We start from the raw sequence: 24,016 nt of genomic DNA, 5'->3' as shown, positions 1-24,016 counted from the left end.
AAAGTTTGTTTAAAGGCTCCCTGTGTTAATCCTCCAGTGTTAAGGTTGTTATAATGAGCTTAAATCGTTTGACTTTACACTCAACACCCAAGCTGACTAGCTGATCGGGGTCACACTGCTTTTTGCTTTCAGGCGTCTCCACAAAGAGGAAATCCAGTGTGACTGACCAACCTTAGTTTTATTTTTCCTGTCACCTCCTGCTGTTTGGTTGTTTCAAACCTACAGCTGTGGTCTGATCCCAGGCTGCAGGCTTGATGTTCTGTTATGTGTCAAATGAACCAGCTGCCCTGAGTCCCCCTCTACGCCTCTTTCTCCTATGTCTTGCGTGTGCCTGGGTGTGGGGTGACTGGCGAGCTGGCTCTGCCATTGGCTTGTCATCTTCCCAGGCCAAGTATGGAGAGTAGAGGTGGTGGTGGTGGGGGGACAGTTGGAGTACCTTTTGCCTTCAACTGCTCTGAGCCAAGCAGCGACATTATGACATTTGCTAGCTGTGTGTTGGGTATTTTGACAAGGACGACTCAGTGACGAGTAACACTACTGCTGAACCATACTTTCATTATTGCTTAATCTTTTAATTACTAAATGTTCTAATTAGTCTGTTAAATGTAAAAAATAAAAATGAGAACATTGACAGGTAATTGTTTTTAGTAATTTAGTAAATTAAAAACAGGGTTTTCTGCTTCACTCTGTCATATTTATCGACAAACTGAATATTTTTGGGTTTGGTTTGAAGACATCCCCAGGCCCTCTGCAAAGTTGTGAATCACATTTAACAGAAAGTTTCATAGGCTAAAGGATTCATAAATACCGGCAGATTAATTAAAAATGAAAAGAATCGATGTAGCAATTCAATATTTTTGTGGTATATCAAAGAGATGCAGAAGTAAATCTTGACAGTTGTTAAAGGTTTAAGTAACCTTTGTGTGATTTGATAAATCACTTGGATGAATTATTTTGAAACCCATTGGTTATATTTCTGTTGATTAATGGAATGGGTGATATATTTACTGTGAGTTGTGAGAAACACCAGCTGAATGTTCAGTATGTGATTTCTGTCACTGTGTGTCTCTCAGTCAAAACAGAATCAAAGATGTGAATAGCATGGGTGAATGGGAGTAAATGTTTTCAAGTTGTATTCACGTTTCATTTAGTCACCTCTGCTGACGTCTTTCTCTCTGACATACTATCTGGTGTTTTTAAAGGAAAGTAAAGAAACGTTTGAATTTTCTTGATGTTTTCCCAGAATTTATAGCCACAAGTGACTAAATGTACAATTATAGGATTTTATAAATAATACCCACCATTATGTTTCAGTGCTTTAATATGTGTTCTGTCACACTCCACAAAGATCCATGTGTGTTTCTTTTGCTACAGTCACAGCTGATAACACCAACTTTGTTCTCAGACTTTTTACTTTGTAGCAAACATGAGCAGGAAATCAATTTACAAAATGTGCAAAATTGTTTATACCCAGTTTTTTCCCTTTATCGCAGTTGAAAACATTACAAAAATAAGGTCTGAATTTCAGCACAACTTTAATTAACTGGGAAATAAACATGTTATCAATCTTCGACTCTGAGGAATCTGCAGATATGGACTCATTTGTTTAGTCAGTGTTGGTGCTCACATACTCAGAGATTGTCTGTCTGTGATTTGTCAACATATCTATTATGTGGAAAACAAAGACCTTCCTGTAATTGGTGTGTAATTCCTCCTTGGACTAGTTTCACCAGTTCGGATGCTCAGCAACAGAAGAATTGCGTGTACTGTGTCCAGATAACGTATGATATGACGCTGGTTGTTCAGTCTTGGATAAACATCACTGAAAAATGCTTGAATCACTCAGATTGGTCTCATTGAGCATGCAGCTTTCACGTATTTTAAACTAGTTTTACACGCAGATGTTTTCGCGAGTGTGAAAAAAAATCGTAATAATAACATATCAATTCTGAATATTTGAAATAGTTTTAAGATCACCTTGTCAGATTTTACAGTGTATATTTATATTAATTGTGTTGTCATAGTACCAATATTTTTATAGCACTTTTCATACAAAACATGCAGCTCAAAGTGCTTTACACTCAAAAAAGGAAAGAAACAACAACAGGCAAACAGAAATCTAATCACAAAGAAAGCAGCGAAAGGTAAAACAAGAAAGTTTTAAGGCTTTAAAGGCGCAAATACACAACAACCAGAATCTCAGTACAGTAGATGTGTCTGAAAATCAACCTGCCACTTGTCTTGCCCTCCAGTGAGTGGCCAGCCGTGCCTCACGCGTCTGTGTTTCTGTTTGAAGGGGGCGTGTTTCTGCTATTCATAGTTGTGAGAACCTCAGAGGTCTATTAGAGGTCAGTGTGAGTCCTTCTAATAGCAAGTGCAGCAGCGCAGGGCCTTCCAGATAACCACAACTCTCCCTGTCTCTGGACACAGTACAGTCCCTACTTTTCTTCAGACGCACACACTGTGGGACTGTGAGTATACAGAGATTTATTGTTGTGCCTTGATTTTGTCAGTCAGTGCTGTGTTTCTTTTCGCTGTGTTTAATTGTGTCCGGTTACCAACACGCAAGTGGTGTGATGATTGCTTGACATTCATAGTTGTGGCTGATAGTAACACCTGTAAGACTTAGTGGAGCATTTGTGAAGATTAATGTTCAGTTCTTCATTCTTTTTATTATTTTTTTATGGATGTCAGATATAATTAATTACATTGAACAGCCTAAATGAATCTTTTGTTGTCTTTGTTTTGATATTTGACTATAAAAATGAAGTTTATCATGAAACTGAGGTGATCTTTCTGCACATTTAACGATTTACTTAAATTCTCATTAAGTGCCAATTAAGGAAAATTTGCCTGTTTGGAAGCTGTCATGTACTTCTGTCCCAGTTGGCACCGGCGCTGAGTCATGGGCTCGGTGTTAATAATAGAAGTAGGTGAGAAGTCAATTGTTACCTCCATGGCGGTTGTTCACTTGTTCGTTCACGTACGGGGCTGCTACCATCTGACTTAGAGGTCACATTAGTTGAATACAAAGTACATAAAGCCGCCAAGTCTGATAACGAATCTGCATGGTTAATAGAAAGAGTTATTAATGAATATGTTTCTATATCTGGATGTGATGATAAAAGAATAATTCCTGGTTGGATGTATCAGCTGCAGAGTTTAAATTGGTCTTTCTCACCACAGGCTCATCCAATTTGCATTTTTAAATGAGCAGTGAATGTTATATTAAAATTATAGTGGAGCCGCCATATATCCAGGACTTTGAAGTGTTGACGGTTTCCTCCCAATGAGGTCATTTCTAAATCATCCGGAACCAGAAAGCCTCACTTTCCTTCAGAAAAAACGAGGCGTGGAGCGCTCAGTGCAGCCGGTGTGTAGTATCTGTGTCCTCATCTCTCCACAGAGGCTTGTGATCTGAAAATGTGTGTGGAGTCATGTTTCCTTCCCGTGTCTTTGTTTCCAAGTGCACAGCTGTTGAGTAGGAGAGCACATCTTCCTTTTCGTGTACAACATTTGTGGAAGTGCGGGGCTGAGACAATGGCAGACGTACAAGCGCTTGTCATTCAGCAGCGTATTTCTCAACCGTCTGAGTTTGTGTTAGAGGTTGGTCTTTGAAAACGGATCACTTCTTTTAGTTTTATGGATTTTAAACATAAAGGGAGCTCGAAGGAATGGTCTTACAGATCTCGTTGAACAGAGGACTCAGTGAATGAAAGGCTGTTTTCTCTTGTGCTTTCAAACAACACATTACTGCCAGTATTTCAATTTGTGCTCTAAACAATCGACGATAATGATCTTCTTTTTACATACAAGTCATTAAACGGCCAAGAGGTTGTTGACTTCTTTTAAAGGAAGTATAAATACAAGAAAAGCTGAACGTACAAAAGATGGACAACGAAAAGATAAACATGTTTTAAGGGGTGATTTATGAGCTATTTATATTCAAGGACGTGTTGATGGGATCTTTAAGACGAAGGTTAGAAGGGCCTTAGGAAATGATGCAAGATTTGTTTCTATTATGTAAAAAGACTTGAGACTTCTCTGAAGTAGCTCTGAAGTGGTGGATCATGACTGAATCACAGGGCTGAACACTGCGTGATTCACTGTGGATCTTTCCTTCAAGCTTTATTTTAGTTTCATACGGTGTGTTTCTCTGATATTACATCAGTGTGCCAGAAATAAGTACACATCACTGCTGTAGTAGGGTATAAAAACTGCTTTGTGTCAATAGGTTGGCAGTGACCAGAAGAAATGAAAGTCTCAGATAAATAATGCTGCAAAAACAATGGGCGTTTGATCAGACTGTAACTGAGGACGTTTATCACATTAATGAACCTTGAAACAAGAGAATGTTTTTGATTTTCTAACATGATAATGATAAACAATTAACTGATTTTCTTTTCTGTAAATAGACTTATCGATTAATCACCTTGTCACTGCCGCTCTTTTTTAAAACGTAGTAAGGCTGCAGCTAACGAGTCTTTGTCAAGTAATCTGTCGATTATTTTCCCAGTTAATCATTTTGGTCTATAACATGTTGAAATCTCTCAATGAGTGTTTCCTAAAGCCAAAAATAACATCTTCCAATGTCTTGTGTCATCCACAACCCAAAGACATTCAGTTTTCTGTCACAGAGGAGTAAAGAAACCAGAAAGTATTCACATTTAAGAAGCTGAAATCAGAGTTTTTCTCTTCTTCCTTAGAAAGATACTCAAACTGATTGATTATCAAAATAGTTGATGATTAATTTAGTATTTGGCAGCTGCTCGACTATTCCATCGTAGCAGCTCTAAAGATTATAGAAGTTCAAAATGAGTTGATGTAAATAAATGAAAAGACAGACTTTTTGCATAGAGTATATTCAGGACTGTGTGCATTTGTGAACATGTTGACACACACAAACAGAATTTGCCTGTCACCCTGAATGGGACCACTGTTCTTATTCTTCCGTTAAAGGGGGGGGGGGCTGTCATGTTGCTGTGTAATGGTCTGAAACAAGAGACCCATTCATAAAAGATAGAATAGCACATCCTGCTGTATCACCCCACTCTGTAGGAAGAGCATTATTGACAGTTTCCTTTTGATTGTAAGTGGCAGTTTACCAAGTACTAATAATTACAGAAGAAGAAGAAGAAAAGAAGTGCAGAATAAAGACGAGTAGTTTCCAAATGTTAGAATCTTTCTGCCTGTGTTTCCCTGCAGGCTCAGTGCAGAACAGTCATGCAGGCTCAGGAAGTCCTGAGACAGCTGCGGATTCCCGAGCTGGATGATCTTCGGCAGTACGTCCGCGGCCTGCCCACCAACGCGCTCATGGGCATGGGCGCCTTCGCAGCACTCACCACCTACTGGTTCGCCTCCCGGCCGAAAGCCCTCAAGGCGCCCTGCGACCTCGGCCTGCAGTCAGTGGAAATACCAGTAGGTGATCTCTTTCTTTCTGTGAGCCGTGGTCGTATGAAATGTTTTAAATTCATTCATGAAATAGGTAAGAAAAGATTACATATCCATCTTGTAACTGTAGCTGTTTGTTGGAGGAATAACTGAAGCATGATGCAACTACTGGAGTGCAGAACGAAAGCTGGACAGCAGAGCTCATTCAGCAGGAATGTTAATGGGATGCTGTCCAGGAAGTTCTGAAACGTCCTCAGTCGTTGTCACGCTTAAAGTGCTGAAAATGCTAAAAGTTCACCTCATTCTGGTTAAAGTTGGCTGGGCTGGTAAAGTAATCAGTTGAATCGTTTCCCTATCCTTTATGTGGGTTTATTAGTTGTTATTGATGATTTAATTTAGGGTTAATGAGTTGAATGAATGAAAACTGAATGAATTATTTACCAAAGCTAGGTCTTTAAGACATTAAGAAGAATTTTCTCCACCAGCTGAATCCTTGCTTTCTTTCTCTTTTCAGCTACCTCTTTTTAATTAACATTTCTGAGTGTATTATTACTAGATTCAAAGACAAAAAGAGGAGCGACCCCAATACTTATAATGAATGGTTTATAACTCTTCTGTAAAGCATTCACAAATACTGTAAACTATTAGTTGCATTTCATTAATTTCCCATGATGGTCTGACTCAGTGACTGTGTTTAGCAACAATCTAAGGTCCAGCAGAGATGTGTTAGTCCGCGGTAGTCATGGTGTATGAAGGTAAACTGTGTGTGTGACCCAAACATGCAAATATCTGTTATCATGATAACATCAGTAGATATGAAACTTCCATGTGTACTCTGCAAAGGCTGATACTACACAAACAATTTTAAAAACGAAGAGAAGCAAATACAAGCCTCAATGTAATTCTGAATGTTACTGTATTGACATGGATCGCTTCATATAAACATCTTAGACCAAACTTAAACACACACACACACAAACACACCCAGGAGAAGGGATACAAGTAACTAAGACAGGTTCATCTTAACTATCCCCATGTGGTTGTTAAGCGCAAACCATCAAGAAAAGTGGTAAGAAAAGGGGTAAAGAAAAAAAACGATATATGTATTTATACATATGTGGGTTGAATTGAGCCCAGTTTTTGAAAAAGGGACCCCAAAAATCTTCATATTTATGCTGACATTACGAATTATTAAATCAGTTTCTCAACTTGAATAACTGTAAAAAAAAAAAAATATTCTGAAGCACGGTGGAGTTTGTGTCCTCCAGTCTTTCATTAAATCTTTTTTTTTTTGCTAGTGCCATGTGCTTCAATACAGACGTTTGAATGTCTGAGGGCAGAATTAAGAGTCCTCTGAGCATCCAGAGAAACCCAAGTGTCTGTCTAATAAAGATTCTTTACCAGAATGGATGAATTAGTGGAATGTTCCAAAATAAACGGCATCATAAAAGTACCATTATTTGATTTCCCTTCATCACAGAAGGATAAAACTTTTGTAACATGACCTGATGGTAATGAAAACCGTGAACCTGTCTGCTGTTTTATAGAACAACTGTGAATACAGGAAAGTACTGCCCTCAATGTTTCATCAGGCAACATTGATTTAGACACAGGATCCTTACAGAAGTAATTCACACATTTGGTGATGAACTTCTTACTTTCCTGCAAGAAAAAACATTTTTTGCAAGTTTTGCCCACAAAATGCCAAAGTTGCATGTAACATGATGTAATGCACAAGAGAGCCTTGATTTAAAGAAATCTGCCGTAACATTGTCAGTGTCACAAGACACATTTCAGCCGAAACTACAAATGCTGCTTTGTGCGCAATACAAGACCCATGTGTGTGTCAAAATATCACCAAAGTAACGCTTTTATCATGAGTAACATGCCACAAAATTAATCTGTGTTCACCATCCTCTCACAGGATCTGACTGTACTTCTCATAACTCCTTTATTTTTTTTCCTGCTAGGGTGGGGAACGTGCAAGAAGGTCGGTGCTGAACGACGGCGTCGAGCCGCTCACACACTACTACAGCGATGCGCTCACAATGTATGAGGTGTTCCTACGAGGGCTCCGAGTATCAAGTGAGTGTTTGTTCTGGTATCAGATAGTCAAACACTCCTTGAGAGATTTAACACGACAATCCTTCAAGTGAACGTAATAAAAGTGAGCTTTGTTTTCTGTCGCAGATGATGGACCTTGTCTCGGATCGAGGAAGCCAAACCAGCCGTACGAGTGGCAGTCTTATAAAGAGGTGAGACCACAGACATGGAAATCTAATGTTCTGCATGTCCACATCACACAGCTATGAACCTTTAATTTTTCTTCCCCCCCCCTCAGGTGTTAGACAGAGCGGAGCACATCGGTTCTGCTCTCCTTCACAGAGGACACTCTCATACAGGAGACAAGTTCATCGGCATTTTCTCCCAGAACAGACCAGAGGTACAGTATCTTTTGTTGCACAATTCTGTCGAGCAAAGATAGTCAGGAATCGTTCACTCCTCGCTATAAGTACATTCAGACTTAGTTGGTGTAGATCTGTGATCTAGATGATTGATGATTTGTATCATGTTAAACTGGAAAACGCTGGTTTTCCTTGTGACGGTCTTGCTGGAGGATGCTCCCATGATTTGCGCAAGGTATTATGGTATTCTTAGAACTTTCCTTAGTAAAATATGTCATTCTATAAACACGTTTATTGCATTAGAGCAATATTGTTAACATTTCTATTAGAGGTAAAATGATAAAACTATAATCAGAAAAAAGGCCTGACTTGATCTTTGCAGTTGTTGTCATCCACTTCAAATACATTTTTGAGATGTTGGTCTGTTTTCTCTCTCAGTGGACCATCTCAGAGCTGGCCTGTTACACATACTCCATGGTGGCGGTACCTTTGTATGACACTCTCGGCACGGAGGCCATCGGCTACATCATTGACAAAGGTACACAAAAGGGCACCGCAGACCCACCTGCAGCGCTGTCGCAACACTCCAGATCAAGGACACCGATACTGATACGAACGTAAGCTGTTAATTAATTTGGGGCCGTTTGTTTTTCCAGCCGCCATCAAAACTGTGATCTGTGACGTACCCGAAAAGGCCCGGATGATTCTGGACTGTGCGAGCGAAAAAGGGCGAACGATAAAGACGATTCTGCTCATGGAGGTGTTCGACACCGACCTGGTGACCCGAGGACAGGAGTGTGGCATTGACATTTTGAGTTTAAATGAGTTTGAGGTGAGAATAACAACCTCATCATCTGATCTCTTGTTAATCTCAGTTGTTTCTCATCTCTACCACATCTTCATCTTTTTAAATTTATCCACTGAGCCCATTTTCAACCATCAGCAGATGTTGATGAAAATGAGCTGCACCTGCTGCTGCTGTTCCAGTCACACTGTTATTCAGTTGTTCCACTAAATGGAAATTGGGCCCAGAGGGGCTGTGTGTTTTAAAGCACGATTATTATCAGCACTTCCTGCAGACACTATATCTCACCGTACGTGTTGTATTTTTTTTCAGGCCTTGGGGAAAGCCAACTACCAGAAACCAGTGGTGAGTAGGATCAGAACAGGAACGATCGACCTGTTGACTATGCGAGAAAAAGCTCAAGTCATAAATAATAAGGGTTTTGTGCTGTTGTTAAATAAAACATTTCACACATTTCTAATGCAATAGCAGTTCAGGCTTCTTGTGCACTAGTGTTAGATCTGTGATCTGATTACAGCCTCCTAAATCAGAGGACCTCGCCATTATCTGCTTCACATCTGGAACCACAGGTAATGACACAACTCATCAAAGTTGTCTCAATCTTGCGGAAATGTTCTTTTTTACTTTTATGTATAATCATGATCACCATTTTGCTTTCAGGAAACCCGAAAGGTGCAATGCTAACTCACGGAAATGTAATCTCCAACACTGCAGCTTTCATTAGAATGACAGAGGTAAACAAACACACCAGCTAGAACTGGAACATGTAAAACTGAAGTATTGAATCTTGAGATAGATGACATTGTTTTATAATGTATGTTTGATTTGGGTCCCCTTGTTCTTAAGACAACTTCTTCTTTGATTTCTTCACTTATTTCTCTCTCAACGGAATCATCTGACTGTCCTGCTGCTGAAATACATAAGAGGGATGATAAAAAAATTTTGATTTTTGTCCCCTGCTTCATCTTTATTGCCGTGTACTCACAGCAATAAGCATTTCAACCATCAGATAATAGTCTGACTAACAGATGTAGACTGTTGGTATAAATCCTGTCACTGGGCACCTTTTCCCTGCTTCCTGCTGCTATCTGTGCATGTACTGTTTTCATTCTCCTCATCGCAGCATGAAACAACACCAACCTCCTACAAGCTAGCAAACTACACGCTAAATATAGCGAGTTATTCCAACACTAACTAATTCGCTAACTGTACAAACATTAACAGGCTAGCAGCTTTTACCTTTTCCTTTGCAGATTCAGACATTTTAATGTCAGGGCTCACCTCTCCACTCACAAACCAAGATTTGCAGGGACACCGTCGCTGCATCCTAGGTTAAGCAACGCCCTAGATGATTGTGATTGTTACCTAAAGACATGCAAAAAACAAAACAAATATTTGTCCAGTGATGAAACAGTCCTGCGGAGATGATCTCAGACTCCCCCCCCCCCCCCCTCTGTGCTTTGCCTCTCAAGCAACATATAAACTCCTCTATCTTGGTGGAAGTTGTTGGTGCCATGTATGAAGACTACAGACACCAAACAAGCACTCATCTGTTTTACTTTACAGTTAATCTCATCTAAAAAAGGACACTACTACTGAAGATCAAAGATGAGGAAAGGCAGTAAAGGACAGTACTCTGTAGTAAAGACGCAAATGTTTTCTAGTATTATCCGTCAGGTCAAATTTAATTGTATGGCACATTTCGTACAAGACTCACACTCATGTCCGTCCGTCTTGTTCTGTTACTCCTGTCTTGCTCCCATCTTCATTCCATCTTCCTCCTCCTCTTCTGGCCCTATATTGCCGTCCAGGGCGTACTGAAGCCCACCAGTAAAGATGTGCTCATCTCCTTCCTCCCTTTGGCCCACATGTTTGAGAGGGTGGTGGAGGTACAGTATGCCAGTGCTTGACCTGCATCTGTGCATGTGTTTTTTTGTTTTTTTGTGTGTGTCCCGCAGGTGCACTGCATGCTGGGCCTCGATGACATTCATGTATCCTATCTCCCTCTAGCTCACATGTTTGAGAGGGTTGTACAGGTATGTGTTGGACTTGTTTACTATCAGGAGTAATGCATAATAATAATTAGAAGTGAAGTCATGTTGATTTATTTAAATTGTAGTTTTGAGTCTTAGGTTCTTATTTAAGCAACATGGCAACTGTGTTTATAAGAAGGCTTTGTAAGTGGAAGTTTAAGGAAACATCTTGTGAGAGATTTTGGAATATTGATGGCACCAGTGCGCTGTTAATCTTAGTGGCATGTTTTCATGATTTCCTTCTAACTTTATCTTGTTCAGCTGTTGGGCTGGGTGTCAAATACTTTTCTGATTACCAACTGAAATGTGTCCGTAGCACCGAGTGTCTAAAACTCTACTAAAAGTTTGTTTGGGGACAGATTCATAATATTGATTGCTTTGTCTTTCGGAGATATATTTTTTCCCGCAACTCGGTTAATTTTATAATGTATTTTATATTCGCAATACTTCTACAGTTGCTTTTATGATGAGACAAAATACTGTTACCTTTTGAAAAGTTTGGTTTAAATCTTTTAAATTAGGTCAAACAAGTTTATTATCCTCAAAGTATAAGGCATGTGAATATAGAAATGTTGCAGTATTGATGCTGAAACGTGAATCAACTTATATCCAGCCCTCTGGAGCTTTGAAGAGAGTAAGAAAACTGTGTGTGGTGATATGAAGTGGTACCAAAAATGCTATGATGTGTTGGTGCTTCTCAGCTGTTTTTATGAATTTAAATTCATAAATGTCAAAGTTACCTTTGACCTTTTTAAGTAGCACGACCTGTAATGGCTTCTGAACTTGAAGAAATACAGCAATGGACTTCAGTGACAAACACTGGATGTGTGGATATGTAGTGAAATCTTCAGAGGTAACACTGCCCTCTGGTGAACACAATGTTGCTCTGATTTATTTTTCCATCAGGGTGTTGTCCTCATCCATGGAGCTCGCATCGGTTATTTTCAAGGGGACATTCGACTTTTGATGGATGATTTGAAAGCTCTGCAGCCGACAGTCTTCCCTGTGGTCCCACGCCTTCTCAACCGCATGTTTGATAAGGTCAGACAAAGTGTTTATGTAGTTTATCAAATGTTTACATGCAAATTGATCCACTATTTATCTAACATATTTTCTCTACTGCCTTGTTAATCATAAAATGTGGTGATTCTCCTCAGCAGATCTGTTCAAAAGGCTTTTTTTAAAATAAGCTTGTTTAAATTCTCCACAGGTATTTAGTCAAGCCAACACGCCACTGAAGAGATGGCTGCTCGATTTTGCCTTCCGGAGGAAGGAGGCGGAGCTTAAGAGTGGCGTGGTCAGAAAAGACAGCATGTGGGACAAACTCATCTTCAAGAAAGTACAGGTAAACACAGCGTGCTGTGGAGAGGCTTCGTGTTTCTGATCAACTCTAACACACTTTTCCTTCTTGCTCTTAAAAATGTAAATTTAATATTTATGTTCCAGTGGAACGTTTGCTGGAGGATACCATGTTTACTGTCTTCTGTCAAATGGCCAAGACAGATCTCTCCTTAGGCAGACAATAAAGGCTGATTTAATCTAATATAAACACACACAGAATGATAACTACCTCTTTTTTGTACTTTTAGATTCTATCATCGTTCATATGTTATGTTGGGACCCCCTCGAAAACGAGATGGTTCATCTCAAGGGGTTTATCCTATTAAACTTGTATCAATATGTTAAAGGCACAGGACTGTTGCTGTTATTGTAGGTCAGATAAACACCAATCACATGTGCCAGGTCCCTGACTGTAATTTTAATAATTATGATTAGGGTTTTATTGTGTATAAGAAACAATGGCCAGTGTTTCAGTTTGACATTGTGTGTCTTCCTGTTTGTTTCACACTCTGCAGGCGAGTCTGGGCGGCCGTGTCCGACTCATGATCACAGGAGCAGCTCCGGTGTCTCCGACCATCCTGACGTTCCTACGAGCTGCACTGGGCTGTCAGGTGAGCCGCATCCACACTTTAATTTATCAATAACTGGGACTGTTTTAACTCCATGACTGTCACTAAAAATAAACATGCTCTGCTCCACAGTTTTATGAGGGCTATGGTCAGACCGAATGTACAGCTGGGTGCACCATGTCAATGCCCGGGGACTGGTCAGCAGGTGAAAGCTACACACATCCACTAACTGTTGCGCTTGATCCTTCTGATGTACTGCCCCTTGTGTTTTAAAAATACCCATGATTATTTCTTGAAATTGTGAACCTGAACTTTATGTATTTTGTGTCTCCAGGTCACGTCGGTCCTCCTCTGCCCTGCAACTCTGTCAAACTGGTGGATGTTGCAGAAATGAACTACCTGGCTGCCAATGGAGAGGGAGAGGTGAGGAGGTGCTTCAGTACCAATCAGACACATGCATGGATCAGAAAGTGTATTTATTTGTGTTCTCAAAAACAGGAGATTCAAGCACAAATTTTTTATTTACTATTATTGGTAGTATAATTATAAACAAAATCACACTACTGAAGAGACAAAACTGTGGAATGATCCCACTAACAAAAATCATCTGTGCAGCCACAGCCTGATAAATCACATGCCTCAACACCATACAGAGAACTAGTAGACACAAACATTAAGGGCAACACTGTTGAATTTAGGCTGATGAACTTAATCCTTCATTACAATGAACACACCCGGTGTAGCTTTTTTCCTAAACTGGCTCCTTGTCTGCGTTTCTAGCTGCACATCAGGCTGAATTCATGAAAAGATCCAAAAGAAATGCACAATAAATCCCTTTATTACTGTGTAGTGAGGGCCGCAAAACAAAATTTAAGATCGGGAATAACACAAGCAACATATGAAACGGATATTTTTTTTAGTCATGGTCATGTGGGCAGCCCTTAAGCTGAAAGCTGACGTTAGTAAGCTAACATGTTCACAGTGTCAACGCTATCATGCTGATGTGTTAACAACAGATTCAGCAATTAATCAATGAGAAGCTTGCTACTGTATTAATTGCCAAGTATTGCTATCGAGTCATAATTCTGATTCCAGCTTCTTAAATGTTAATATTTTGTGGTTTCTTTATGCCTATTACAGTAAACATCATTTCTTGCGTTGATACAACAAAGATATTTGAGGACAAAACTCTCCTTGACATTTTTCCCAATTTTCTTAATATTTGTGACCAAGTGACTACTTGATTTATCAAGAAAATAGTCAACCGATTAATCAACAATGAAAATATTTTTTGTAGTTGCAGCCCTAATTTTTACCATGTTAAGATCTTAGTTTTGAGAATATTTTCCAGCTGTTTGAGCTGGTGGGTTCTAGAGGAAAGGTCAGAAAATAATCAAACAGATGTCTGGAGAGAATTTCAAAGGAATCCAATCAGTACGTTGAGTTAATTCAGTCTGGTGGACTGACCAATTAATGCGGACTGACATTGTGATCCCTGAGTCATGCAACTAGTATGGTTACATTATTGATCCATTTGTGTTACTTTTTATCTCTGATCATCCTCCTAGGTGTGTGTCAAAGGACCAAATGTATTCCAGGGATACCTGAAAGATCCTGAGAAAACAGCAGAAGCAATCGACCAGGATGGATGGCTGCACACAGGAGACGTTGGCAAATGGCTTCCTGTAAGCAGAACAGTCTGAAGGACACTATTCATCGTTAACTGACATCGTGGGTAAATCCATTCAGTGACATTGAATTTGTATCATAATTTCAAGGCTTTTCTCTCCCGGTTTGTTGCAGAACGGCACCCTTAAGATCACTGACAGAAAAAAGCACATTTTCAAACTGGCACAAGGAGAATACATCGCCCCCGAGAAAATAGAAAATGTCTACAATCTCAGTGATCCAGTGGCCCAGATATTTGTTCATGGTGACAGTTTACAGGTGAGTAATTAATGAGATTGGTATAGCAACAATGCTGTTTCTAGTTTGGTGAATTTTTGGGACACTGATCTTCCTGGTATCTATGTTATATTTTTCAGGCATGCCTGGTGGGTATTGTGGTACCTGATCCAGACTTTCTACCTATTTGGATCAAGAAAAAAGGGATTGAAGGATCGTACTCTGAACTGTGCAAGAACAAGGTGAGATTTTTTTTAAACTATCAGCAGCCCTAATACGCAGCCTCACATGCACTTGAATGCTAACATTTTTCTGACTGTTTTTAGGATGTGAAGACGGCCATCCTGGAGGACATCCTGAGGCTAGGCAAGGAAGCAGGACTCAAGTCTTTTGAGCAGGTGATTGTTGCCATGTTTGACCTGCTTTTCTCATGTTGCTGGATTTGATCTGGCAACATAAACATTTTTAAATGCAACATATTTGTTTCAGGAGTGTCAATTATTTTCACGATTAAATGTGAATCTTTAAAATGTCCAAAGTTTTGGAAAAAAAATGTTTTAGTGACGTTGGGTTCCGGGAAAATATGTCTTCAAATTGTTTCTTTTGTCCAACCAACAGTCCAAAATCCAAAGACTCTTCATTTGCTCAGAAAAGCAGCAAATCCATGCATTTAAGAAGCTGGACCCAACGAATGTTTGACAGCTCTGCTTGTTCATTTAGTTTAATTTAATCATTCCTGCTTTACTTTTCTATTGTTTGGACTGGACAAAAATGCAGTTTGAAGACATCACCTTGGGTTTTGCGCTATTTTTGGATGCTTTATCAAACAAATAATGAATCAAGAAAATAACTGGTAGCTTCAGCCAGACTCAAATATTTATATTTAATATTTTTACTCATACATTTTTTGCTCTTTTTTTTCTCTGCAGGTGAGAGATATCACATTACACCCTGAGATGTTTTCTGTCCAGAACGGCCTGCTGACACCCACTCTGAAGGCCAAGAGGACTGAGCTTCGCAATTGCTTCCGAGAGCAAATTGATGACCTCTATGCCAAAATTAAGATCTAACCTGGGATTGAGGTGGACTGTAGGGAAAGTGACAATCATGTAGAGCACACAGCCAGAACCAAATAGTTTATTGAGGATGAATTCCCTCCATTTTTCTACCAGTGATGATCTTCACTATCCTGTGGGGACTGCTGTCTCAGTTTTAAGTGTGTATTGTCTTCGCTTCATCTAGAAACTGTACAACTAAATTGTCCCAGCTATTATCAGCTTATCAGTGCGGAACATCACAGAAAACGTCATTGTGTTACTGAGGAGAAATGTGACTTGCCTATGCCTTAACTGCCTTTAAAGCCTGGCTTCTTCATGGTCAGAAAGGATTAGCTTTTTATTGTCGGGAGCTGCAGGAAAAATCCGATAAACATGCTTTTACAATTGTGACAGATATTGAGTATTTATATACCAGACTATTTAATGTTTTGGCTATCTATTTAAGTTGATATTTAATGTAATCATTGAAGCTGTAAATAGTGTATCCGCTGAAAAGTCTATTTGTATGCAGAGTATCATGCCTGATACTTTGTAGCGCATTCCCATGTTTCTCAATTCAGTAGGCTAAAGGACGGATAAAGCGTGTTTTAGTGCACAATTTGGTTGATGGCCTATCGGGAATCTTGTTGCTTGACAGAGTTTTTGTGCCATTTTGCTTTTGTTTCTTTCACACTGCATGGATGTTAGTGAATTTTATTATACTGTACACGGAGTTCCTCTTTTAAGATTTTCAAATTTTAGTGCCACAGGTTTTGGGATAAAGCTGCACCAGGTAATGTGTTTTTTTGTTTTCTTTTGTTTAAATCAATTCCACGTCATGTCCACATTTCACTTTTACTTTTCACTGATGGTCCATGAAACCACCGGAGCGGCATTTCAGCTGTTCGACACAAAGTTGGGTTGTGAATTCACATGTTTTGACTAAATTACGATCGTTTCACACATCTAATCATGTTGAGGCTTCATTGACTGTTCAAGCCATATTCTTTTTCTTTTATTTTTTAAAGACTGTTATGGTATGAGAAGGACAAAGGTGCAGTTTTGTGCTGGAGTAATACGTACAGTATCTTATTTGTCAACTGTACCAAATAAAGAATTCTCTTAAAAAACTTTGGGATTTAGCTGTGTTTTATAACTGGAAACCTATTGGATCCCTAGAAGGGAATCCATGAATTCTTAATGTTTTGGTGGCTAGAAATGTATTTTTGTTTGCATTTTAATTAGTCATTTAAAAAAGTATATCGTATTTATAAGCAGCTCTAAGGACATTTAAAGTGTTAGTAAATATCACTTAATTTAATAATTTATTACACATTATATGCTGTTCATGAATGCTAAATTGGAGCCTTAAAGTAAAGTGAACCAAGTGTATTTTATGCCTCCACAGTCGGTGCAAAAATAACATGAACCTCACCGTCTACCGGGAATCAAAATCTGCCATACATTTGAGCAGAAGCTCATCAGAGATATCTCCGCTGTTTTGTTCAAAGTCCTCCAGGCTCTCTAAATAGTCCTGGTCTTCCTGGCCGTCTCCCCAGACATCAGCAGACCCCTTTGCACACACGCTACTCTGCTGGGCCTGGTTTGGTGTCTGGCTGGGTTCAATGTTGCCAGCATCGTCCATTAAGTAGGCCTGGTCTTCATCATCCTGATGGTGAACAGAAAGCGTTATCAAACACTGCTGCACGTTGTGGAGAGCAACAGGGTTTTGAGCTTTAAAAGAAAACAAACAGGATTTTCTGGCAAATTATTTAGAAAGGATGCTTGTTAAAATCCAGCAAACAAACCAGTGTCATGATGTAGCTGACGCAGATCTCTTGAGGCAGTGAGTGACCTGGAAACATGACAAATGATTATCTCAAGACAGATCAGTTTCCTACAGTTGTAAGTATATCAGAAAGTCAGTTCTAAAGGTCATAACATACTTGAGGATCTGAAGTTCTTGCATTCAGGGTCGTGACACTTCTGATACCACACTTCCTCTTTGAGATCCACAACAATCCTGCAGAGGAGGACGAGACCAAATTAGAAATGTGCACAAACAAAGCATGTCAAGACTGTCGAAAAAACACCAAACGTACGTACATGATGTTGTTGCTTTTGTGAAACCTTCCCACGTTTTCACACCAGCGATATTTTGCGATGTCGTACACAAGCAGTTGTTCAGCAGCAAAGTAGTTCCATCGTCTGATGCCTGTTGGATTAAACATAGAATCAGTCTTTGCATATTATACTCTGACAAAGGATGTTTTTAATACACACACTTTGGAGCTTGCTAAATGTTCATAGTAACATACCATACTATCACAAAGTGCTGGGTAAAGAATAAAACCATCAACACTTTTCACTATATACCAACCGTTGATTTGTTCCAGTTAATTAAAAAACAAAGTTTGTTCTGCTGTCGTTATCATGAACTGAAAATCTTTGGGCTTTTAACTGTTAGTCAAACGTTGTACAAGATATCTGAAGCCGTTTCTTCGAGTTTCATACAACATATGCATGCAACATATTGGTGATGGAAATGATCAGTACTTGCGTGTTTTGAAAGTAGGGCTGCAAATAATGTTAATTTTTATTATTGATAAATCTGCTGATTATTTTCAAGATTAAATGTTTGATCTATAAAAGTGCCGTCTTTAAATTGCTTCTTTCATCCAACCAACACACTAGACTTTACTGTCGTTAATGATGAATAAAAGAAGCAAATCTTCACATTTACGGAGCTGGAATCAGGAAATGACTGAAATTGATTATTGCTGACGTGAGTTTTCTTTCAATTGACGAATCAATTAATCGTTGCAGATCTATTTGAAAGTGACAAATGTTTTTGCAAAAGCATATCCTGTATCATCCCCAACACTTACTTCCATGTATTCCATCCTTTTTAACCACAGTTAATACAAAGTTGTCCACTTCGCGATGAGGGGACGACTCGCAGCCAGAGAGTAAGTCTGAGGAAAAAAAGTTACAAAAATTTAAACTTTTTATTACTGGAAAACACATCGATATGTTGACCGATTATTTAATGCACTACATGTGCACATATATCCACAATATAAAACAGAAGTCTCAATGTCAGTCCAGTGTTACCTGGATCTTTGGCTGATTCCTGCTCGCAATGAGGCCTCAAGGTTTTAGCTTCCTTTGTTCCTGGGACGTCCCACGTAAGAATCTTCTGACCTGTGAAACTAATGATAAACATAAATAAACTCTTAAAGGTTTGGTTTGATGAAGGGCACAATTTTAGCACTCAGAAAAGTGAAGTAAAGCTGCTCAATGTACCTCAAATTACAGATCAAGGAAGCCAAGAAAACACTTTCCTCGGGAGAAATTCCCTTCTCGTGTTTGGTAACAAACTTGTTGTCGTCTGCCACCGTGAATGCAGCGTTCTTTCCAGCTTTTGATGACTTGTAAAGGCGGAAATTTCTGTTCTTGGTGTAAACACCTGTTTTGCAAATTATAACCACAATTACATATCCATAGGTACATACAAGCAAGGTTTACATGTCAAAGGGGTCCTAAGTTTATCTTGAGGATTTAGCACAAGTATGCATCTAATATGAGTAGAGCTGCAATTATAAGTTGATTAATCAATTAAAAGAAAATTAATTGCCACCTGTTTTTTTTTTTTTGGTCATTCTTCAAGGAAAAATGTTGAACATTAGGAGGTTCAAGCTTCATAAACGTGAAGATTTGAGACTTTTCTTTGTAATCTTACAGTAAATGAAGTGTCTTTGGGTTTCGGGCTGGCGGTTGGGCAAAATAATTACTTTGAAGATGTCACTTTGGTTTCTGGGAAATGTGATGAACACTTTTGACATTTCATTGACTTAATCAATTCTCTTACCAAGATCAACAAAAAGGCAGTCCTGGCCGTCCTTGTTTTTCACCTGGAGGAACCTGAGGTCTCTGTCTCCCAGCTTGCGTCTCTTGGCCTGTGGACTCTCAGACGTCTCACCTGCCTTTGATGGCTTCTCCTCAGAATCAGCATGTGTTCTGCTGTCAGCACATAATTGAGAAAATGTATACAAAGTGGCGACAGCAGAGACAAAAAACTTTTTCTTCAAAAGTCTGAAAAACAAACCGTGTTTCGTTGTTTTCTGCAACCGAATTCATCTCATCATTCAGGCTACTTCCACTTTTGGGTGTGCTCAGGACTGGTTGGAGGATTGCATGGATAAACCTACCTAAATAAAAAAAGAAGAGTATATGAACTGAAGGTACATATGGAAGAAGAGGTTTTGTTGCCTTTACACAACTTGGAACATACCCACATGTATGTTGTCTTTGAAAGCTGCATTCTGGATATTGAAGATGAGATGTCGACTGAATTTCTCTTCTGTACTGGAGTCAAGATTGAGGATGTTGTTTGAGGAGCATTTAATCCCATAAACTTCCATCAGCTTGTCACAAACATACTGTCAACAAAAAAAGAAAAGAAAAAAAAGACAGGTAAGAATAATACATCTAGGTTGAAAGAAAGTCACAAGGTAAAATAAACAATGTATTTGTTAGATGTTCCTCCTATCTATGAATAACTACAGCCACGTTTTACACGTTTTTCACATTTAAGCGTTTTTGACGATAATACTGAAGTCAACAACTCTTTTCTTGGACCAGACATTTTACTTATCATCCCGGGCTCTTCTGAATCAATAGTGAACCTACTTTCCCCTTATTCTTTTCTCCATCTACACAAACAAGATAACCTGCAACATGGACAATATGACACTTTTTAAATATGCTGATGACATGGCCTTGGTGGCTTACCTGACAGACTCTAATAGCCTAACAGCATATCACCAACAGGTGGACTCACTCATCACTCTCATTGAGGAGAGCTTCTTAGAGCTTAACATCTCTAAGACGAAGGAGCTGTGTTGCTGCAGGAGAGTGACACCAGGTGACTCCGCCCAACCACTACTGCAGCCACTGAAGATCAAAGGGCAGGAGGTGGAGCAGGTGGAGGCGTTCAGGTATCTGGGCATTGAGGTGGACAGAACACTGTCCTTCTCTGTCCACACTGAACACACCTACAAAAAGGCACAACAACGTCTCTTCTTGCTGAGGAAATTGAGGAGTTTTAATGTGAGCAAAGACATTTTAACAGTCGTTTACAGATCACTCATCGAGTCAGTCCTCACTTACAACATCTCATCCTGGTACACCTTTCTTTCCGTCAGAGACAAATCCAAACTGTCACGCATCATCAAACACGCAAGTAAAATAACAGGCACCACACAGTCCTCCATCTCAGACCTCCACACACAGGCAGTCAGACGCAAAGCCACCTCCATCATACATGACCCTTCACATCCACTCCACAACTCATTCCAACTCCTTCCTTCAGGCCGTCGCTACAGGGTCCCACTAGCCAGGACAAACTTAGTGAAAAAATCATTCGTCCCATCCGCCATCAACATCATCAACAATGCACTATAAAATCCTTTTAAAATCCTCATTCTGTATTGCACGTATGCACTGTATTTATTTTATTTTTATTATGTTGCTGTTTTTATGTTGACTGCACATCTGTGAACACGTCAAAGACGAATTTCCACTGCTTTTTGCAGGGGACAATAAAGTTTTTTCTGATTCTGATTCTGATTCTGAAAAACTTTATTTCCTGAAAGAAAACTATAGTCCCAACCATTAAAATGTGCCCAGAGGATTTAATTAATAACCTACATTCAGAGAAGATTCAATATGGCTAAAAGAAAGAGCTCTCTCAATTGACAATTTGGCAACCCTGAAGTAAATCAGTGTTGTACAGCTTGAAATTAAAAGACTGATAGATAAAGAACTTTATCTGAAATATTGTTATTACTCATCATTGTCTTTGCATCTTCTTGCATCTGCTACATCTGCTTCAGAATTCTTACTTAGTGGTTGAATGTCAAGGAGGAATGTTGACAGTTAGTAATTTATGTTATTATCGTTAATATTTTAATCACATCTTGACATAATTGAAATATCAAGTCTTGCCAATTTATTTTTTTTTTTATTTTTATTTTTTAAAAGGCATCCACTACTACTGTTAACAACTCTGTTTAATTGTTGCATCTAAGTTGTTAAGCTTGTTTTGTAGACAATGTTTAACACTTTAGATTGCATTGTGTTCAATTCTGACTGTTTTCTGAGTTTTGCTTTAAATGTCATGGAAATTTGCTATTAGGGACATCCCTAATGTCAAGTAGATACTTTTATAACACATTACTTGGCTTAAAACTTCTTAAACTGAACAATATCTGAATCTTTATCTATATGTGAAGCCTGCTGCTCCATAAAAATACATTTGAACAGAATGTAGGAAGATTCACCGTCAATGCAGACACAAGAAGTGCCCTACCTGGATAAGTGAAGACACCATAGCTTTCCCATCAGCCTTTTTGTTTGAGGGCTTGTGAAACTCCAAATCAAAGTAGAGCTTGCAAACAGTGCCCTCTGGTATCACCTCATAGCAGTGCATCAACGACTGTGGGTAAGTCCTGGAAAAACATCAAGAGAGAAATCACAATCACAGATCAGTGCACGTCATTGCATTTCCTTTACAAACACACAACATAGGATGCTACTTATTTTTAAATGCTTTATCGCCAAAATGTCCAGACTTTCAAAGCCTTATGATCACATCTAATTGTTTATTATATGTGCAATTGGGGAAAATAAAGTTTGCAGAATTCCCTCATGCCCACAGCAATCAATGTCTATTGTCAACAATATTGTTTATTTTAGTAGCTGTTCAAACTAATAAATATCATGCTTATTGTTCAATTCCTCAAAAATATTCAAAGATGTATTGCTAATGTGAGTGATTATGTTAAAAATCCAAGTATAGTATATTCAAATTCAAATATATTTCTAATGTTTATATTTTTACAATATTATATAAATACGAGTCAATTCTTTTTCTTACCTTTTATCATATTGTTTATTTTTTACTATCACTATTGATTACTGTAATATTACTGTCCTTTTATTTGGCAGAAATGTCCCCGTTTGCTGGACATTTACTGTTAAGATTTAGCATTTTTTGAAACTTCTAATGCATTGCATAAACCCTGTGAACTGATATTTACTTGTAGTAATGCCACAGCTCACTGTAACTGGTAACCAGGTAGATCCTTTGACCCAGCGGTGTGTTTTCTTTTTCAAGTGCAAAAACATGGACGGTCTAGGAAATGAAGGCACAAATGTCAGCAATCTCCCTTCACACACAGGTTGGAAAATGAGATCGTCCTGTATCAGCAAAATTCTCATGTTACCTCTTTGCAGCTCTTAGCGAAGCTGATCGCCATATTTTGACGAGGGAAGAGCTTCCACACGGAGGATGGCTGGCATGGCCACAGTCGAGGTTTGTAGCGTGTTGCCAGAGGTTTCAGCTGGAAGGACTGAGCGAGCTGCTCAACCTTCTTCAGTCGGTCTCCCCACTTACTCATTCTCAAGTGCTTATTAATCACTAATATGTGACTCTTTATTGAAAACACAGGGCTGCTGGTTCTTCATGTATCCACCTCCAGAGCGAGGTCAAAGGTCAGCTACCATGCAGCATCATGGAGATGGTACAAATTCAGTGACTTTCTAAAAAAAAAAATGTGGATTATAAATGCAGGTGTTTGTGCTATTTATCCTACCTTTAAATTGTATGAACAGGGTAAACAGAGTGTATGTTTATTATACAAAAACATGATGTAAAACGATTCCCAAACATAATTCTTATAGATATATACTTCATCTGGACCAGCTACAAGATCAAAATGTTGTTTACATCACTGATAGAAATACAAAAACACAACAAAAGACTCTGAAAGGAGCCAAACTGACAAATTAATACTTTTATTTTGATATTTCAGTACATTTTGCTGCTAATATTTCTTAACTTGACCTTTAAAGTAAATCCAGTAGTGAAGTATATATTGTATTTATATTTAGTAATGTCAGTGCTATCAGAAGTATTCCGATGTTTTACTTAAGTATAAAAGCACCCATTACAAAGGCCCATAACAGAGTTATAACATTATATACTATTGAACATTCTGATGCATTACATGTTGTGTATGCCAGAGCATAGATGTAAAGTTTAGGACCATTATATAATCCTCTGAAATGAAACATCAGCAGCTAGATAGAAGCATGACATTGACTGAATACAATGACTTGAATACTTCCTTCACCACTACAGACTGTAGAGTGACTTATGGTAAGAAGCAGGTAACGTAACATCTTAATGAACCAGGCCTGACACGTTAATTAATTAGCTCGCGCGAATTCAGACCGTAACGTTGACTTAGCTACCTAGCATAACATTGACGTCAGTGTTTTTAGACTTTGGAAATGACTCACCATTAGCTGCGGCTCATTGATCAAACAGTCCAGTCGTTTACGTTGCCGTTGTGTTCATTTCTGTATTTTATTCAGTTATTTCTCTCTCGGTGAAAACTAGTACGAAAGTGTAAAAAACAAACTCCGTCTTATTTTGATTTCTGGCGCGTCTGGAACCGGAAAA

At 38.8% G+C, this 24,016-nt stretch overlaps 2 protein-coding genes across 9 annotated transcripts in view; one reads left to right on the top strand and one right to left on the bottom strand.

The window, feature by feature from the left end:
- Positions 1–16,617, top strand: part of acsl1a (acyl-CoA synthetase long chain family member 1a) — a 23,270-nt gene extending 6,653 nt beyond the window's left edge. For 2 of the 4 annotated variants that reach the window (XM_030419879.1, XM_030419863.1), the window contains exons 2-21: positions 5,206–5,418; positions 7,362–7,476; positions 7,582–7,646; positions 7,733–7,834; positions 8,235–8,334; positions 8,453–8,628; positions 8,914–8,946; positions 9,119–9,170; positions 9,262–9,335; positions 10,560–10,637; positions 11,541–11,675; positions 11,845–11,979; positions 12,491–12,586; positions 12,677–12,749; positions 12,879–12,967; positions 14,113–14,229; positions 14,348–14,491; positions 14,590–14,691; positions 14,776–14,847; positions 15,379–16,617. In XM_030419879.1, coding sequence (XP_030275739.1) covers positions 5,224–5,418; positions 7,362–7,476; positions 7,582–7,646; positions 7,733–7,834; positions 8,235–8,334; positions 8,453–8,628; positions 8,914–8,946; positions 9,119–9,170; positions 9,262–9,335; positions 10,560–10,637; positions 11,541–11,675; positions 11,845–11,979; positions 12,491–12,586; positions 12,677–12,749; positions 12,879–12,967; positions 14,113–14,229; positions 14,348–14,491; positions 14,590–14,691; positions 14,776–14,847; positions 15,379–15,519 — 2,094 coding nt within the window. In that variant the 5' untranslated portion in view covers positions 5,206–5,223 and the 3' untranslated portion in view covers positions 15,520–16,617. Of the gene's footprint in view, positions 1–2,339; positions 2,472–5,205; positions 5,419–7,361; positions 7,477–7,581; positions 7,647–7,732; positions 7,835–8,234; positions 8,335–8,452; positions 8,629–8,913; positions 8,947–9,118; positions 9,171–9,261; positions 9,336–10,412; positions 10,491–10,559; positions 10,638–11,540; positions 11,676–11,844; positions 11,980–12,490; positions 12,587–12,676; positions 12,750–12,878; positions 12,968–14,112; positions 14,230–14,347; positions 14,492–14,589; positions 14,692–14,775; positions 14,848–15,378 lie in introns of those variants that run through there. The other 2 variants (XM_030419888.1, XM_030419872.1) reach the window with 2 other exon arrangements.
- Positions 16,465–24,016, bottom strand: primpol (primase and polymerase (DNA-directed)). 5 transcript variants are annotated; one of them, XM_030419939.1, is made up of 14 exons: positions 23,854–24,016; positions 22,776–23,091; positions 22,590–22,684; positions 21,860–21,998; positions 19,781–19,928; positions 19,595–19,697; positions 19,358–19,509; positions 18,793–18,955; positions 18,601–18,698; positions 18,375–18,461; positions 17,593–17,701; positions 17,433–17,509; positions 17,295–17,341; positions 16,465–17,155 (listed from the first exon to the last, which is right to left on the bottom strand). In XM_030419939.1, exons 2-14 carry the CDS (start codon positions 22,947–22,949, stop codon positions 16,925–16,927), a joined length of 1,623 nt encoding a protein of 540 aa, XP_030275799.1. In that variant the 5' UTR covers positions 22,950–23,091; positions 23,854–24,016; the 3' UTR covers positions 16,465–16,924. The 5 variants fall into 5 exon arrangements, with proteins under 5 accessions (XP_030275799.1, XP_030275817.1, XP_030275809.1 ...); XM_030419957.1 differs by having other exon boundaries at positions 19,358–19,506; XM_030419949.1 differs by having other exon boundaries at positions 22,776–23,087.

This window comes from Sparus aurata, chromosome 1, assembly GCF_900880675.1.
Source record: "Sparus aurata chromosome 1, fSpaAur1.1, whole genome shotgun sequence".
In the NCBI taxonomy this organism is placed as follows: domain Eukaryota; kingdom Metazoa; phylum Chordata; class Actinopteri; order Spariformes; family Sparidae; genus Sparus; species Sparus aurata.
This window is presented reverse-complemented; position numbering and strand designations above follow the sequence as displayed.

Excerpts from the sequence above, each read along its gene's own strand:
- primpol (XM_030419939.1), bottom strand. The coding sequence starts at position 22,949 with ATGAGTAAGTGGGGAGACCGACTGAAGAAGGTTGAGCAGCTCGCTCAG. Across the intron at positions 18,956-19,357 it reads CTGCCTTTTTGTTGATCTTG|GTGTTTACACCAAGAACAGA; the intron begins GTAAGAGAATTG and ends TTTGCAAAACAG. Across the intron at positions 18,699-18,792 it reads TCCTTGATCTGTAATTTGAG|TTTCACAGGTCAGAAGATTC; the intron begins GTACATTGAGCA and ends GTTTATCATTAG.